The 16,734-nt window shown below is 40.5% G+C and overlaps 1 protein-coding gene across 7 annotated transcripts; it reads left to right on the forward strand.

Moving 5' to 3' along the window:
* The first annotated feature begins 578 nt into the window (after window positions 1–578).
* Window positions 579–15,870, forward strand: jade1 (jade family PHD finger 1). 7 transcript variants are annotated; one of them, XM_008398775.3, is made up of 13 exons: window positions 2,374–2,422; window positions 2,515–2,569; window positions 3,479–3,561; window positions 4,273–4,410; window positions 4,765–4,832; window positions 7,616–7,773; window positions 8,510–8,694; window positions 9,996–10,207; window positions 11,184–11,351; window positions 11,466–11,582; window positions 12,430–12,909; window positions 14,417–14,534; window positions 14,680–15,870. In XM_008398775.3, the coding sequence occupies exons 2-13, from the start codon at window positions 2,532–2,534 to the stop codon at window positions 15,732–15,734; spliced, it is 2,820 nt and encodes a 939-aa protein (XP_008396997.2). In that variant the 5' UTR covers window positions 2,374–2,422; window positions 2,515–2,531; the 3' UTR covers window positions 15,735–15,870. The 7 variants fall into 7 exon arrangements, with proteins under 7 accessions (XP_008396996.2, XP_008396998.1, XP_008396997.2 ...); XM_008398774.3 differs by lacking the exons at window positions 2,374–2,422; window positions 2,515–2,569 and adding an exon at window positions 579–734; XM_081603343.1 differs by lacking the exons at window positions 2,374–2,422; window positions 2,515–2,569 and adding an exon at window positions 2,772–2,917.
* Window positions 15,871–16,734: the final 864 nt, after the last annotated feature.

Here is a 16,734-nt window from a genome sequence, read left to right on the forward strand (position 1 = left end):
ATTTCTTAGTTTAGTAATTCATATGCTTATAATTTTGTCTAATTATTTTAATCGGCAATGGATCTCATTTCACAGCTTATAGCTGACATATGAAGTTTGTGTAGTGAAATTAGTAAATTATTCCGTTTTGCCAGTTCATCTTTAACAATAATGTATTCAGTTCAGCCAGCTTGAAATAAACCAGTTCATGTTCATAGTTCAGCATGAAAACATTTAGAGTTAACATGAATTACTTCTAGTTCTGGAAAAGAGCTGAAAATCTTCAATCAAGTGAACTAAATCATGTGAACTGTTCTGTTTTTCTGGCTAAAAATATGACGGTGTGAGAGGTTTTTGTGTTTTTGATTTGTGGTCTCTCCCTTTAATTGAGATGCTTGCCATATAAGGATTGATCTGCATTACACAAAAAATAAGTGTCATACACACATATGAAAGAATAATGCTCAAATTAAATGTATCCACACTTAATTGTTGCACCTAGTAAATCGGGGGTTAAAATTGAAGGGGTTGATTACCTGAGTTAATCCTCAAATCTGATGGTTTGAGTGGTTCAAGGGATTCTGCTGCCATCCTGCGGTGAACATGCGCTCCTGCAGCCCGTGCTGGGTAACCTCCTCCCCGGGCGCCGCTGCTCTGTGTTTGTGTATGTGGAATGCGGGTCAAGCGGAACTCAAGGCAAAAACTGCGCTTCACATCAAACTCAAACACCGGCTTGCATCCCTCGGACGTGTTCTGTATGTACCGTGCTATTTTTGTAAACTATATCAACCTGCGTGCATTTGTTAAACATGTTTATATCGGGGCATTTAGCTGAGTTTATATTTCTGTTATGGTCGCATGAGCAGTCCGCTAGGAAAACGCGACGTCGTCATTTAAAATGGCGCCAAAGATTAACCTCAGCCAGTTCATTTTCGATAAACACACCTTACTGTAACCCGCTTTTATAACCACACAAATAACGAAACTCTGGCTTTACTTTAACGAATAACCATAATTCATATGCACATTTTAACTATAGAGAAACATGTTTGAGTGCAAGTTTGACCCCTAACCTTTGACGGATAGGAGGCTGTTTCTGTTTTTTAATGAGGGGCACCGTGGAAGCTATGCTAGTGGCAGTGGCTGGCTGCTAACAGCGTTGGAACTGACGTTTGTTAGCCTCCAGCTAACGAGCTAGCTTCGGTTGCTAACACGCAGCACCAGCTGAATTTTGTTTTCACTCTTGAAAACGTTCGTAATTAGAAGCGGTTTGTTGTATGTCATATGTAGATTATGATATAGTTTAACTCGCTGTGTATGCATTTTATTAGAAAAACATAGTAAGGCTAAAGATATTTCCACTTGATGCACCGGGTGTGGGTGGGCCCCGAGGTTGCATAACGGTATGGGGAAAAAGCAACCAAGCTGGTATTCGACAGTATTTATTTTCCGCTTAAAACTAACACATGTGGATGGCTTAAAAGTAACCCCCATAATAGTATTAATGTCCACAAATGTTCTCTTCGCATGCCAGATAAAGTTATACCAAGTAGAACGCAGATGTTTACTATATGTAGCTGCCAGTTACATTGGCACCATCACAGTGCTGAAGCTAGCATCCGATTCGAATCTTCTTATTCTGCACTTTACTAAAGGATTATTCTGATGGGTTTATCATCTCAGGACACACGAGTCCTGAAATACTCAGAATAGTTAATGTTCAAACTCGTATAACCTTTATTCAATTTGTGAAAACAGGGAATTAGTCATTTTTGGAGCGCTTTTTGTTTCTATTTTCTCTTAGACCTTCTGGATAGTTATTATATCCCAATGTTGGTAATGAAGATGCTATAAAATATTATTGGTTTCAGTGTTGGTTAATGGCTGAGCTGAGATGTCAGCTCAGCCATTTTCTGTTTTCTGTTTACCCAAATTGAATAATAAAAGCACAAATCACAGCCACTACTTTACAGAACTAACTAAATTACTTACCATTAATTTAATTTTAGGCAGGACCCAATTTAAGGTGGTTAAAATATTGAAAAACTTTTGTTAGGGTTCCATTTTTTAAAATTAAGGTTCCTCAAAAATTGTATTTTATCTTTTTCCTTAATTTTTATAGAGTAATTAATAGCTAGTGTTACTGATGAGCCTGTGAAGCCACAGAAAAACACCTATTATTTTTTTTTAAATTTTGACAAATTAAAATGTGACTTCATAAATTCCCCAAAATATTTTATTGAATCTATAAATTGCGTGGATTATTTCTCTGTCCTGGTTAAATGTTTATAGTGTAGTTCAGATGAAACCATTCCGATGTGTTCTAAAGCAAACAACAAGAGCCTTTTTTAAATTTTGCACATTAAGTGAAGGTTTGAAAGATCACAAGCTACATTTTATGGAGCTGCAGAATTTAGAATAATTCTGCTCCTGTTTGGTGTTTGTAAGTAGTGTAGTTTTTCAATGCAAAATTCAAAAATATTTCATTGATCCCAAAGGGAAACTAATTGTTGTTGTAACTCAAATTAATTCAAGATTCTTCAGAGATACAGATGGTGATGGCTGTGGGCAGGGAGAATCTCCTAAGGCGGTTTGTATCTGAGATAGATTTCAGATTTCACAAATTGTATATTTACAATTTTTATCATGTAATGATACTTCACGTTTGATCATCCTAGATTCTGAACTGTATCGAATCAGATTTTCATAAATAGGTTTTAAATGAAGCTGTTTAGACCCGCCAGTCAAGACCAGAGTCTCCGAATCGGAGGCGAACTTCAGCATTGGTTGTGCTGCGTGCGTGCAGGACGAAGGGGCGTCACACAAACCGGAGCTAGCTTCGGTGTCCTAGCCTAGCATGCTAATTTAGGGTTAGCACCTTTCCTCGCTGGGCAAACCCCCTGGTATTTTTCCACCTTTCGGGCCATATGAGTCAATGGTGATTTTTTTTTATTTTTACCGACAACGTGACGCTACGTTGGGTTCATAAGCCAGTGCGGCGCTGCGCTGTTTATGTCGCGCGGGGAAACGTGTGGAAAGTTACCTTGGTGTGTAAACATTCGTGACGCCGTATAATCTCCAAGGAAACATGTGATGCTTGTTTTTAGTGTCGCCCCATTTTACGTTCCTATGTTAAAATGTCTACCTTCAGTCAGTAGAAGTGTGATTATATACCGAGGGGTGGCGTTAGCGCTGCTGGAACTCCTCTGCGAGGCTTCTGGAAGCATCCTGTTGTTGACATTTTGATGCCTTGCAATGTTGCGTAATCTCACTTACTATCCATTGAAAACTAACGCAGACGTGGAGCCTAGTTGAGTACTAACAGTATGCAGGGCCCTTTTTGCGTTGTTAATATTTGTTCCCTAAATGTTTAATTGAAATATTTGTTGCTTTTACAGATATTAAATTTTTCAGGTTTTTGTCTGTTCAGATTTTGAAAGTGTTATTTAGTGTCCTCTGTGTCGTTGTTGTAGCTTAACATGGTGGGTTTTGTGTGCAGAGTCCTGATGCCGGAGCTCCACAGACAGAAGACCATGAAGAGAAGCAGACACCCCAGCAGCAGCGATGACTCTGATAATGGAAGTAAGCAAACCTGCCTCCTCTGAATCACCTGAACAGAGCTGCTACAGTTCTGCTGTCTTTTGCACCTCAGTGTCAGCTGTTCACTCAAAAGTACATTTGTGCAAATTTTTTTTATTATTATTTAGTACTTTGCAGTTATTCCCTCTTCTGTAAGTGAAGATAGCATGTTTACAATAGTAAAGCAACTTCCATAGCAAGGATTGGAGTCTTAAAAATCCTTAAAACTTTACCTCTTATCAATCTCGGTTTAAGGCATAGACTACCAGGCGTTACTTTATAATATTCATTATCGGAATGGAAATGATGTAGCTCATTTTAATTCATCATGCGATTAATTGATTAATGCATTCACGCATGTTCTCTCATCTTCCATATGCGTTTCTACGTAATGTTACAACCATAAAAGAATAGATTATATACTTTTAGCACCTGGGTGTGTTCTGTGTAAACAATGTGAAACTGGTATTTATACACACACAAAAAACATCCATTATGCCATAACTTTCTCATGCCTCATCACATGAACACACACATTTCTACTGAACCCACAGTCACATAAGAGCTGCAGTAATTCTGAATCTGTCAGCTGGTGCATGTTTTCCTCGGCTTAAGCTTTCAGAAATGGCGTAAGTATCCTTTACATTGTTGATCTTGGACCCACTTTACAGGTTTGAATGTTTATGTCAGAGTAAGTCTGTACTCCGTATTCAGGATGTAAGAAAGGAAAGAGAAAGAGGGACAAGAAATGGACACGGGTAAAAACAAAGCGAAGGGACAACGTCCGTGTGAGACGCAAGAGACAGACTAGGAACAGGACACGTGTTTGGACCTTTAAAGACATCCTGGCAGGTCAGGCAGGCAGGCAGGCTCCAGTGAATCAGTTGAACACCTTGTGATTTTCTTTTCTATTATTATTCTATTGTTTGCTGTGTTAGGGAATCCAATTTGCCTCTGTTATCAGAGAATACAGAATAATTTGAAACAGTTTGCAACCGATCACAGTGCTTTCCTCGCTCTCATGTCTTTTAAGTTTAAATGTAGAGACCAGTGTTGTTAAGATCAAATTGAGGACAGCGATATCAGTTGAAGTGTTTTAGCTGCTCAAACAGACGCTGAGGCTCATTTTCGATCCATCCTGGAGGAAATCCTGACGCTTTCCAAACAGAAAAACCTCCAACCCAATAAACCCTTGTTATGTTTCAGGTAATTCTACCTGCTGGTCTCAGCACTCATCACAGCACCGGAGGGGAACCGGACAGAAACCCTCAGAGGTAAGATGGCTCGGTCATGTTACAGCAAACCAATAGGGCCTTTTCACATGCATACATTTCATTGTATTTTATGGAATAACCAACAAAAGTAATGAATAACTCCTTGAAATCTGCAGATAGAGTGGAAAAATCTTTCCAAAGAAACCATTGTTGAAGTCGTGTTTACACAACGAACGTAGAAGAAGTTGTTTTGCTCAGACGAAAGCAAAATAGAAATTAAATGCACAAACACTTGGACTGCTTATCCTCCATGAGCACACCGTCCACACAGTGACAGCATGATGCTGCACAGGAAGCTGGTAGGAGTCAATGAAAAGATGGAGCATGGTTTAGAATAGAGCAGGGTTTTTCAAAGTTCCAGCAGGGAGGATTCAGAAAGCTGGAGGAAAGATGAGAAAGAAATGTCAGAAATAAAAATTCTATATATATATCACAATTTGTTATGATAAAATATAATCTGTTTTAAATCCTGATTATAGATGTTATTTGCCATGCTCATCTTTCAAATTCATCAAGCTGCTTCGCTTTTCAACCGCAAAATGAACAAGTTTCTGTCAGCCTGCTGTGGAGGACTCTGCTGCAAAAATACCTACAAACTCACAGCCAGCTAAAGTCAGAACATATTTACTATTCACTAATAATTATTGAATGGTGAATAAAAGGGAGAAAAAACATTCTAAAAAGTTACATACTTTCTAGCATTGTCTGTTTTCAAAGAGGTTCCCCACTGGAGGTGGGCGATATGGACTTAGGATTTTATCACAGTGCCTTTTTGTGCTATCGTGATAACAATAAAATTGATGGTAAACTATTTCTTACTACTTTTTTTAGGTAACCGTATGTCTGTGACTGCATAGTGTTACAAACACAAATACTGCTTTTGGGAAAACATTTCCATTTAAATCAGGCCTGTTACTTCAAAAAAGTGTCATTTGTTTCACAGTAAACTTTTTAAAATCATAGTATTACATTGAATAATATATATTTTTAAAGCTTTCATAGAACAGAGATATATTCTTATACTCTTTTTATCATTAATTGGAATTTATCAACACAACAATAAATGAAAATTCTTAACACGAGAAATTGATCACAATAATTGATAAACAATACAACAAATGCTCCTCCCAAAAGCTAATGCTGTTGGCATGGATAGCATGGAAAAGTTTGGGAACTATGCGTCATTCTGTGTTAGAATGACGCATAGTCATGTGACTTAAAGCCTATTGAGTCATTATTAACGCTTTAAAAAAATTCACTCTGGATTCTCTAAAGCCAATGCAGCTGAACTTCAAAGTATTTAGCAAACAGAATGAACTGTTGAGCTACCAGACAGACAGAGCTGCTGTAGACAGGCACAGTGCAGTGAAAGGCACCCCTTTACATTTTATAACCTGGCTGATCTGGTGACCTATACTAGTAACAAACTTGAATAACTTATTACTCTAATTCTACCATAAAGTCCAAAATAATCCACAGATATGTGGTTGTTACTCGACAAAATGGGAGAGTTTGTTAATGCCCTTTATTGAAACATCAGTAAAATGAGACTCTGTTTTGTTCCACTGGTTTTACTGGCCATATACCAGAACTCACTATCTAAGGCCCACAGTAGATGAAGGGTCCCATTAATGGAAACATTTCTCCTGTTATCTGCTCTACAGTCTGTAGTGTTAGTTCCCTGCAAGCCACAGCCAATTAAATTAAAGCACAGCAATAGCTCCTCCCGTTGCAGCGTTCTGGTTGGTTAATCCACACAGCGCAGGATTCAAACACTTTGGCTTTAGTTTTTAACCGTTTTGAGCTTTTAGGTTTGCTCAGAGTGGTACAGGCAGACATAAACACGTTTTAAATACTATAATCAGCTCACATAGTCACACTTCAGAGGACTATAGACACGTTGCATGTTATTGTTTACTTCTGGAAATTTCATGCATGCGCACAATGCTGGAGGGCAAAAAGACTATTCATTTATTTTCCGTGTACAGCTGTGGTAGAACAATTAACAAAATGAAACCTGGACATTTAGGTGTTATTAATTTAGCGCAGTACATCACCACAAATTGAAAATAACACAGAAAAACCAGAGGACAACAACTGAAAACCACTCTTATTCTACACACAGATGCGTTTCCATAGGAACTGAGTGTCAACAGCTCTGTTGGCTGATGGATCAGAGATTACGTTCTCTGATCTATCAGATAGAGATTAAGTTCTATCAGGATTCAACATGAAAAAAATCATGCAAACATTTACCACACAAATAACACTCAGTCTGTTTCAGTTTCATGTTTTCAGGCTCAATGTTTGCTTTGCGATTATTAGTAAGTAATTGTCTGAATACAGTGGTGGTTAATTAGCTAGTTTAAACATTTCTCTACTGATGGTCTGTCAGAGAGTACGCCTTTTTCTTTCCTTCTTTTTTAACTACCAAAACACTGAATTCTGCAGCACCTTCATGTTAAGATTGTCAAAGTCAAGCTAGCATAACTGACCTACTTCCCTCTTCCTTGCTACTTTTAATTTTATTAAAACTTTTTCCTGACTGATGAACTGTGATGCCCTCAGACAAAATTTTTCCTTTATCTATCACACATGCATTTAAGATTCACCGCGTTATGTTGACAACATAACCAATGATCGTTGACGGCGATCAGCTTTTTGGCCTCCAGCAGGGAGCTGGGGGGCGTGATGTCATGTTGTAATGTGTCTATAGGAGGAAAGCAGGGCTGGGTAAAGCTGTTTCTGAAATGCAAGGTAATAATTCTCCTTCTGTCTGCCAGGTTTTTAGGACAGACTTCATCACAGCCATGAAATTACACGACTCGTACCAGCTGAATCCAGAGGATTACTATGTCTTGGCTGATCCGTGGAGGCAGGAGTGGGAGAAGGGTGTCCAGGTCCCCGTGAGCCCCCAGTCCATTCCCCAGCCTGTGACCAGGTAGGCAAACCGCTGCTGGGAGTCTCTGTTTATCTGTCATCTTCCGTCTAGGGCTGGGCGATCAATTGATTTTAGCAGTTTACCAAAGTAGGAGAACGGAGCAGTAATTTTATGAGAACTACGAGAAAAGTAACAATTAAAATGAGGAATGTTGAGCATCTTTTACTTTTGTATAAGTTTTACAGATAATAATCAATAGAAATACTTCATGTTTTAACACATCAGCATCAAATTATTGAACTTTAAAACCATTTTGTAAACAACTGAATCTATTTCAAAGAACCACAAACTGAGTTGGTCACATCAGATCCTGATAACTGTCCAAACTTTTCTCATTAAAATCACTTTTTCTTGAAATTTGAAAAAAAAAAAAATTGTTTTTTAACACTATATTCTTGAAATTGAGCAAAATGTATTGTAGCTTGGTGCTAATACTCCGCCGTACAACTCACTGAAGGGATAACTGAGATGAAAGCAGTTATTTGATCATATTTTCTGTCATTTATTATTATTATTTTTTTTTAGAAAAGAAAGAAGGCACAAAAAAAACATCAGTTGGCATAAAAAATAATTTTATTTTTAAGCTCTCTCTACATTCATCTCCTGGTGTTTTCAGCATATTTGAATTAAAAAACCAGTTCAACTGGATTTTTGTCTAACATTTACTATATTATGGGTGAACATAGTTTTTCCACACTTTTCCATGTTGGTAGATAACTTGTTGTTTGTTGCTCAGAGTTCTGGCGGAGAAGGGGAAGGAGGTGATGTTCATCAGGCCTAAGAAGCTGATCCGAACGTCGGGCACGGAGGCGCTGGGCTACGTGGACATCCGGACGCTGGCGGAGGGGATGTGCCGCTACGACCTGAACGAAGAAGACGTGGCCTGGCTGCACATCATCAACGAGGAGTTTGCACAGATGGGTGAGCTGCGGACTCCACAGAACAGTCCAGAAATCTATATGATCAATAATATGAAAAACAAAAACTGACTGATTCACATTTGAGCAAACAGTAAAGCTGATGCATCTGCAACAGAGCAAACCTCCCACAAGACGTCAGCTAACGCTATCTAGTCAATCATTAGCTTCAGAGACGGTCTGAGCTCCGCTGTCGAGTTGCGCTTCCCCTCGGTGAAGTCCTGAACCTCGCAGCTCTCCGTTCTCCTGCCGCACCGATTATCACAAGAATATGTTAATCAGCCGACGACTCAGTCAAAAATCAACCTCTGTTACTCCTCCGTCTATTTGTAAAGATACTGAAGGCTGATGCAGCTAAAAAATAACCCTGGTTTTCACTGCACCTCTTCTATGCTGGATTAAAAACAATTCACTTTTAGTCTGCACTGAGTTTTTATTTGTACTTTATGAGTAAAATTACAAGTAAAAATAGTAAATTAACTCATGGAAACACATGCTGGAGATCAGTAGTTACAATGTAATAAAATTACTGCAGGCATGGATCAAAAATGCACACTTCCATAAATGATATTAATATTTCTATTAAGTGTTATCCTGTTGACTGTTTTTAAACATATCTTTAAAACATATTTTTCCAAACAAGGGTCGACTTGTTCACTACTTGTTGGTTTTGCTCTAAATAAGCAACTGAAAATGTTGCCACATTACATAATTAATGATATTTCTGCTCGTAATATAAAGAACCCTGTTCCTTCAAAAAATGTTTCCACCGCATTAAAAATGGTATCAGGTGTTATTAGTTTCAGTCTTGGTAGCAAATTTTAGTATTGTGTCGATCTTGCTCTGTAGCTGCTCACTTTTATTTTTTGCATTCTAAAATAACTTCATATATTTGCGTTTTGTTTTTCTTCTGTGAGAACATCTGAATGTTTCCACAGGATCCATTTTATGCTGGGATTTGGATGGATGAAATATGCTGTAATATAAATATTGTTTTCTTCGGCTTCAGATTTACAGGTTCTAATTTTTGGTAAAGTCGATAAATTACCGAGAAACAAACACGAACGTATGCACATGCAGCACTTTTATGGCTATTTATGGATAGCCATATCCGAGGTTATCGTAGAACCGGTGATAATGGTTTGTTTATAGTCCAGACTTTACAGTAATGGATGGTGAACCTTGTTCCCGTCCTTCAGCTGGAAACTCACCATCTGTTAGATGGGTTTCCGTTTCTTTCATGACATCCAAATAAAACCTAACAAGGAGAAGCTGATTCTCACCAGCGTGTGGCGCTGTTTGCAGCCGTGCCACCGCTGGACGAGAACACCATGGAGAGAGTCATGGAGGAGTTTGAGCACTGCTGCCACGAAAACATGACCCACGCCATGGAGACGGAGGAGGGGCTGGGCATCGAGTACGACGAGGACGTGGTGTGTGACGTTTGTCAGTCGCCGGACGGAGAGGACAACAACGAGATGGTGTTCTGCGACAAGTGTAACATCTGCGTTCACCAGGTCAGAGGTCAACACCGGAACCACTGAAAGCAGAGTCCAACCTCAAGGTTTATATTAGGGCTGGACAATAAATTATTAATAATATATAGTAATAGACATGATCATTATCAATAGATAATACATCTGATAGAATAATCAATATATAGAATAGTCACTGAACTCTGATCCAGAACTGCACAGCATTCTGGGAGATGTAGGCAGAGGAAAGGCTTTAGCCTCTCGATCTCTAGGCCAGCTAAGCAAGGTCAGCTACCTCACTCTGTGGTTACCTAGCAACTAGGTAAGCTAGGTCAGCAGTCCTCATAACTGCTTAAAAAAAAAAAAAAAAAAAACACAGTTGATGAAACAGGAAGCGTCACACCTCTAGTTCGGCTTTATGTCACTTATTTAAACAAACAAAACAAAAAAACGAATCAATTATTATGTAAATCGATTGATACAAAACACTTATGATAGATTTTAGAGCCATATCGTCCAGGCCCACTTCATATACTTCTTACTTTTTTTTTTTTAACAAATGAAAATGTTAAATGTAAGAGGTGTGTAGCTCATATTTCTTTGAAAGCTGGCCTTGATTTTCAGATTTGGTTGTCAAATGTTTACAGAAGCCATTCCTCATTTTTCACCTTGAAATGATGAACTCTGTTGAAAAATCCAGGTAGATGCATTTCAATTTTGGTACATTTGTTTGTTGTTAACAAGCTTTTATGGTTCCAAGAAATCTGGATATATTTGGTTTGTTTTGTAAAGAAAGCAGAATCTGAAACATGACCTCAGTACTGAAGCTATTCATGGTCAAAACTTCACATTTTTAGCAACATTAGAGAAGTTATTTTATCACACAGAGGAGCTTTTATTTCAGTTTTGGTGAACATTATCATAAAGTAAAGTCTTCTGTCTCTTATTTTGATTTAATCATGTGTGTGTGTGTGTGTTTTGAATTCCTTCCTGTTTTCCGGTCGGTGTTTCTGACCAGGCATGCTACGGCATCCAGAAAGTCCCAAAAGGCAGCTGGCTGTGTCGGATCTGCGCGCTCGGCATCCTCCCAAAGTGCCAGGTGTGTCCTAAGAAGGGCGGAGCCATGAAGCCGACCCGCAGCGGAACCAAGTGGGTTCATGTCAGCTGTGCCCTGTGGATCCCAGAGGTGAAAGCTCCGTCAATCCTACTGTTAATCTTCTGGGGTGTCTTTTTGCAATTATTTCTTTTTTTATTCATATAAACTTGTGCTCACGTGTGTCTGTGTGTATCTGCGTTCCAGGTGAGCATTGGGAATCCAGAGAAGATGGAGCCGATCACCAATGTGTCCCACATTCCCAGCAACAGATGGGCTCTGATCTGCTGCCTGTGTAAGGAGAAGACCGGAGCCTGCATCCAGGTAACGGACCAAACCAGCCTGACTGCTGTTTTTATTCATACTATGTGATATTCTTATTTTCTCATAAACTAAATTTTGCATATTCATTAACTGTGAACCATAATCACCAAAAATTACAAAAGGCTTGAATTAGGGACGATTATTTAAGTAATCGATTGTTTTGTCAATTATTCTGACGATTAATCAAATAAAAACATTGCTGGGTTCTGTAGATTTTTCAATTAAGTATAATTTGTGATACAATATTAGAAGTGCATTAAAGATCTGAATTTTAAACAAGAAAATAAATGATCTCTTGATCATCTGCAGCTAAAAAAGAAAACCTCTGCCCTTTCTGCTTGGCATAAAATCAGTACAGTGTGGAGCTGGTCTATTATTTTTTGGATTAACCCATTAATAACTGAGTAGTGAAAGAATCTCAGTGGGAAATTCTGTATTTTACAGAATTTTAACCATGTGAAGCTAAAACTGCCATAGAGGAGTTCTGGGAAGAACATATGTGCAGACAAATGTTTTTATTTTATCTTCAGTGCAAAATGTGTGTATATATATGTATATAGTATAATTTTAGATCAGTTACAGCTCTGAGCGTGTTGTTCTTTCAGCAAATAGCTTTTCTGTTGAGTCTATTCCAGTTAACTATCAATTCCTAAATTAGTTGACAATTATTTCAATAACGATTAATCATTTCAGCCCTAGCTTGAATTATTTCACTGTTGTGAATCTGTTTAATATTCGATCTATATAGTGAGCAAATGGTTTTGCTGCAGAATGAATGCTGTCTTTAATGAATGTCGCTTCTGGCATCAGTCCGTCTGAATCCGTTTCATTGCCATTTGCTGTCCAGTGCTCTGCAAAAAACTGCAGGACCGCCTTCCATGTGACCTGCGGTCTCCACGCCAACCTGGAAATGAACACCATCCTCACGGAGGACGACGAGGTGAAGTTCAAGTCGTACTGCCCCAAACACTCCGGTTTCCAGGGCGACCCGGCGGAGGACGATGGGAAGGAAGGCGCGCGGGACCGCAAGGGCCGGGCGAACAGCGACCAGGAGAAGAGGGTCAACCTCCGCAAGCTGAAGCTGCAGGAGATGGAGGAGGAGTTCTACCAGTTCGTGGACGTGGAGGAGGTGGCCAAGAGCCTGAAGCTGGCGCCGGAGGTGGTGGACTTCGTCTACCAGTACTGGAAGCTGAAGCGCAAAGCCAACTTCAACCAGCAGCTGCTCACCCCCAAGAAGGACGAGGAGGAGAGCCTGGCCCGGCGGGAGCAGGAGGTGCTGCTGCGGCGCCTGCAGCTCTTCACACACCTCAGGCAGGACCTGGAGAGGGTAGGTCTCCACTTGCTCCTGACGAAGACTCACAGGGCGGCTGGCGGCAGCAGAGGCGGGGTTATAAACAGGAGGAAGTATCACAGAAACATCTGAAAATAAATCAAGTTTTTCAGCACAACGTGTTCCTTGTGAGTTATAAACTAGATTGAAGAGGGACAGAGCAGGAAGAGAGAGAAAAAAAACTGCTTTGCTTTTCTGTTTGTGACAGAATATTTTACACCAGACAGGAAGCAGTCAGGTTTCAGAATTCACAATGTTTCTGCCCAACCTTCCTGCAGTTAGCTGCCATTCATAACACTGGGATACAAACAAATATTTTAGGAAGTTGTCTGTTTTTTCAACTGAATTGGGACTATTTTGCACCACAGGATCCAAAAATGACATCCATTTTTCTCAGTCAGGTCAGGTTTTTATTCTAAATGCATTTAGAGAAATCTGATCTCCTGACTGAATTACATTTTTGTGACATTATCAGTTCATTTCCATTCATATTTCTCATCCAAAATATTATTAATTAAAGGTATTAATTAAATGTATTAATTAAATCTACAAACTTGTATTTCTATAAATTAAATAATAAACACTAATAAGATTAAGTACATATAAACATACATATAAATAAATCTCTCCTCCTGCTCATCACTCATTGATCAGATTCTCAGGAAACGGATCCAGATGTCAGAACAAGTCATGATTTTGATACTCATGTTGCTCCGTAGTTCAGAAAGTTGACCTGATTGAGCAAAACCAAATTTTTGATTTGATTTTTGGATTCATCTCATCAACATGACCCTAAAACAGTTGAAAAGCCCCTGACTTTTTGGCTGTTGACCAGTGTTATTTACAGTGGGATCAGGGGCGACGTTTCACAGTGTGAGTTGGAGTCTCTTAACATCTTATATCAGTATGGTTAGCATTAGTATCTTTATTAACTTGGAAATTGCCACTCCATCGTGGTCCACATGGACCATGGTCTATAAACTCTTAAAGCTCATGTTGGGTTTAACATTATTTTGATTCAACCAAGAATATCATTTCTGAGGGGAAATGAGTCGGGGATCTCAAAAGATGATTAAAGGCAGGTCTTAACGCTGTCAATCATGCCTGTGTACGCTTTGCTAAATGTTCTGATGTCAGAAAAACAACTAACCGCTCTGCTACCATCTGTAGCCATGCTAACTCAACTTAGCAATTTTGTGTGAAAAGCTTGTTCATGAGATTGATTGACAGCGCCAAGACCCTCCTCCTTGCTCTGATTGGTGGTTTTTTCATCGAGAGCCGTTCATTTCTACAGATGGCAATAGTAGCACTGGGACGGACTAGACTTATTTTTTTTTAAACTAATGTGTAAAAACAAAACAAAACAAAACAAAAAAAGCCCCAACATATTTTTTATAAAAGCTACGTCCGGCAGCTTTAACAGTGTGTTAGCTTGACCATACTGTCCGTTCAGAAGAGGGAGTGTGTGCTGTGGAAACGCTGACTGTCGCTGCTCCTCCTGTAGGTGCGTAACCTGACCTACATGGTGACCCGGAGGGAGAAGATGAAGCGCTCACTGTGTAAAGTCCAGGAGCAGATATTCCAGCACCAGGTCCGCCTGCTGGACCACGAGCTGCTCAACGGTGAGTCCTCTCCAACACATCCACAAGAGTCTCAGCAGAGGACTGCTGGTCAGCTGGACGTGTGTGGAATTCCGTTTGTGTGCTTCCCACTGAGCTGAAACTAAATATTGAACTGACAAAAGCTGTGCATGGTTCTGTATTCCAGGTGACCCCTCTGCTAAGGACCTGGAGAGGCTCTTCTCTCTGGGTTCCTTCTCCTCTGACAGCAGCCAGTCCGGCTCCTCCTGGAGTAACTCTGGTCTGAAGAGCAAGCGAAGTTCACTAAAGCAGGAAAGGAGGAAAAGCCTGTCGGACTCTCCAAGCGTTCACGGGAAGGACAATCCGTGCTGCAGCCTGCTGGACATTAAAGATAGCAAAAGCTCCCAAATCCAAGAGGCTCCGGCCACAGAGTCCAAAGGTGATGCCAAAGTCCACCAGCTTGAAGTGAGCAAGGAGAAGCCTTTCCTAAAGCTCCAGAAAGTAATTCAGGAACACGCCTCAGTCAAGTTGCACAAGCTCGAGAGCAGGAAGGGCCCCAGAAGAGAAACCCCTGCACCAGAGTGTGAAGTACTGGGAAACCACAAGCAAGATCCAGAGCCGGAGGAACGAGGGAGGAAGAGGAGGAGCGACGTTTCCGAGAGCTTCCCCTGCCAGCTGAAGAACAAGTTTGGCTCCAAACATCTGGATAAAACCGTCTCAATCCGGCTGGTCGACATCAGAAACTCTGACTCTGACGAGTATTTATTTGACGACTCCACGACCAGACGGAGCGGCGCTTCGCTGGACGCGGCCCCCAACACTAAGTTTAAACCCAGCTCCGTTTCAGACGCCTCCAAAGCCAACAGCTGGCTCAGAAAACCCGCCAACGGCAGCTCCCACGCCCCTAACGGCTCGGCGTCCGGACACCTCAAAGGCTGGGGGAAGTTCCGGATCCCGAAGCGGGCCGACAAGCCTCCGAGCGCCACGCTGAGGGAGCGGGCAGAGCTGGAGCCGAGCAACCCGCTGCTCAGACCGCTCACCAACGCGCCGGAGTCGGCGTACCCCAGAACACGGCTCCGGTCGGGTCCGGAGGCCGACGGCTACAGCTCCGACTCCAAGGCAGCCGATGGCGAGCTGGAGCCCTGCCTCAAGCGGTGCCACTCCCACGAGCTGAGGGGCGACTCGTCGCTGGGGCGTCGCTACGGCTCTGACATTATCCGCCGCGGCGTGCTAGCATCCTGATGGAGCGCATAAGCTACACTGCGCTAATCAGAAACGATTGACAGTCACTCTTTGTACCTTTATTTTGTCTAGAAATCATAAAATGGCTAAATGGAGGAAGAAAAAGAAAGAAAAAAATAAACAGAACTGATATTTATTTTTTATTTGTACCATAATGTAAAACTGGGAAATATTTGACTTTATTTTGAGCTAGTTAGTTTTACTTTGTTTGTTTTTTTTTTTTGTTTAGGTAGAAACTTGTCAAGTTGCCACTTAAATCGCTTGCTCAGATATATACAAGCAAAAGCATCAACTAGGAAGATGTTGTGATTGTTGCTTGGGACCATAAGCTCGCAATGTCATTTGTATTTAACATAGTATTATTAAAGCCGACTGAGTCTCTTGCACTCAGTCGGTCCAGCTCCAACATATAATCCTGATCCTGTCAGCCAGTAGAACTCTGTAGGTCTTTTGTTTTTTCTTCTTTTAACCAGGAATCATCAAATCTTCACAGCCAAAACCAGGAAGTCCAGCCGCCCCTTTTCTTAATATTTACTCTCACCAGGCTGCAGGCGTCGCGCCGTATGAACTGGGAACCTACAGAGGAAATCAAAGAATGATGTTTTACACGTCATCAGCACTTAAGTGTAATTGAACTGCGATCGTATCCATCATGTGCCTAACTTTTATTTGAAGCGTTTGCACTACGAGAGGATGGCACAGGTGGGGGAGGCACGAGAAGAGATATTTTTACACTGAAAAATAATGACAGAAGCATTTTGTACCCTCGGCCGCTGCTGTACTACTGTTATGCAAAAGGAGTTTTTGTGAGGGGGCTTGTTTTGAAGAGAAATAAAAAAAAAAATACTCTTAAAAAACAAATGTGTGTGATGACTGTTTAAAGATTGAGAAGGTAATCAGAACTTTGAGACGACTTCATGCACTGATTTCTTTTGGTGCATATTTCCTTCATTTTGGGAGATCAGTGATCGGTGGATTTTTTTTCATGTGAAGCCGATAT

The sequence above is a fragment of the Poecilia reticulata genome, chromosome 22 (assembly GCF_904066995.2).
Source record: "Poecilia reticulata chromosome 22, P_reticulata-male-v2, whole genome shotgun sequence".
Lineage (NCBI taxonomy): Eukaryota > Metazoa > Chordata > Actinopteri > Cyprinodontiformes > Poeciliidae > Poecilia > Poecilia reticulata.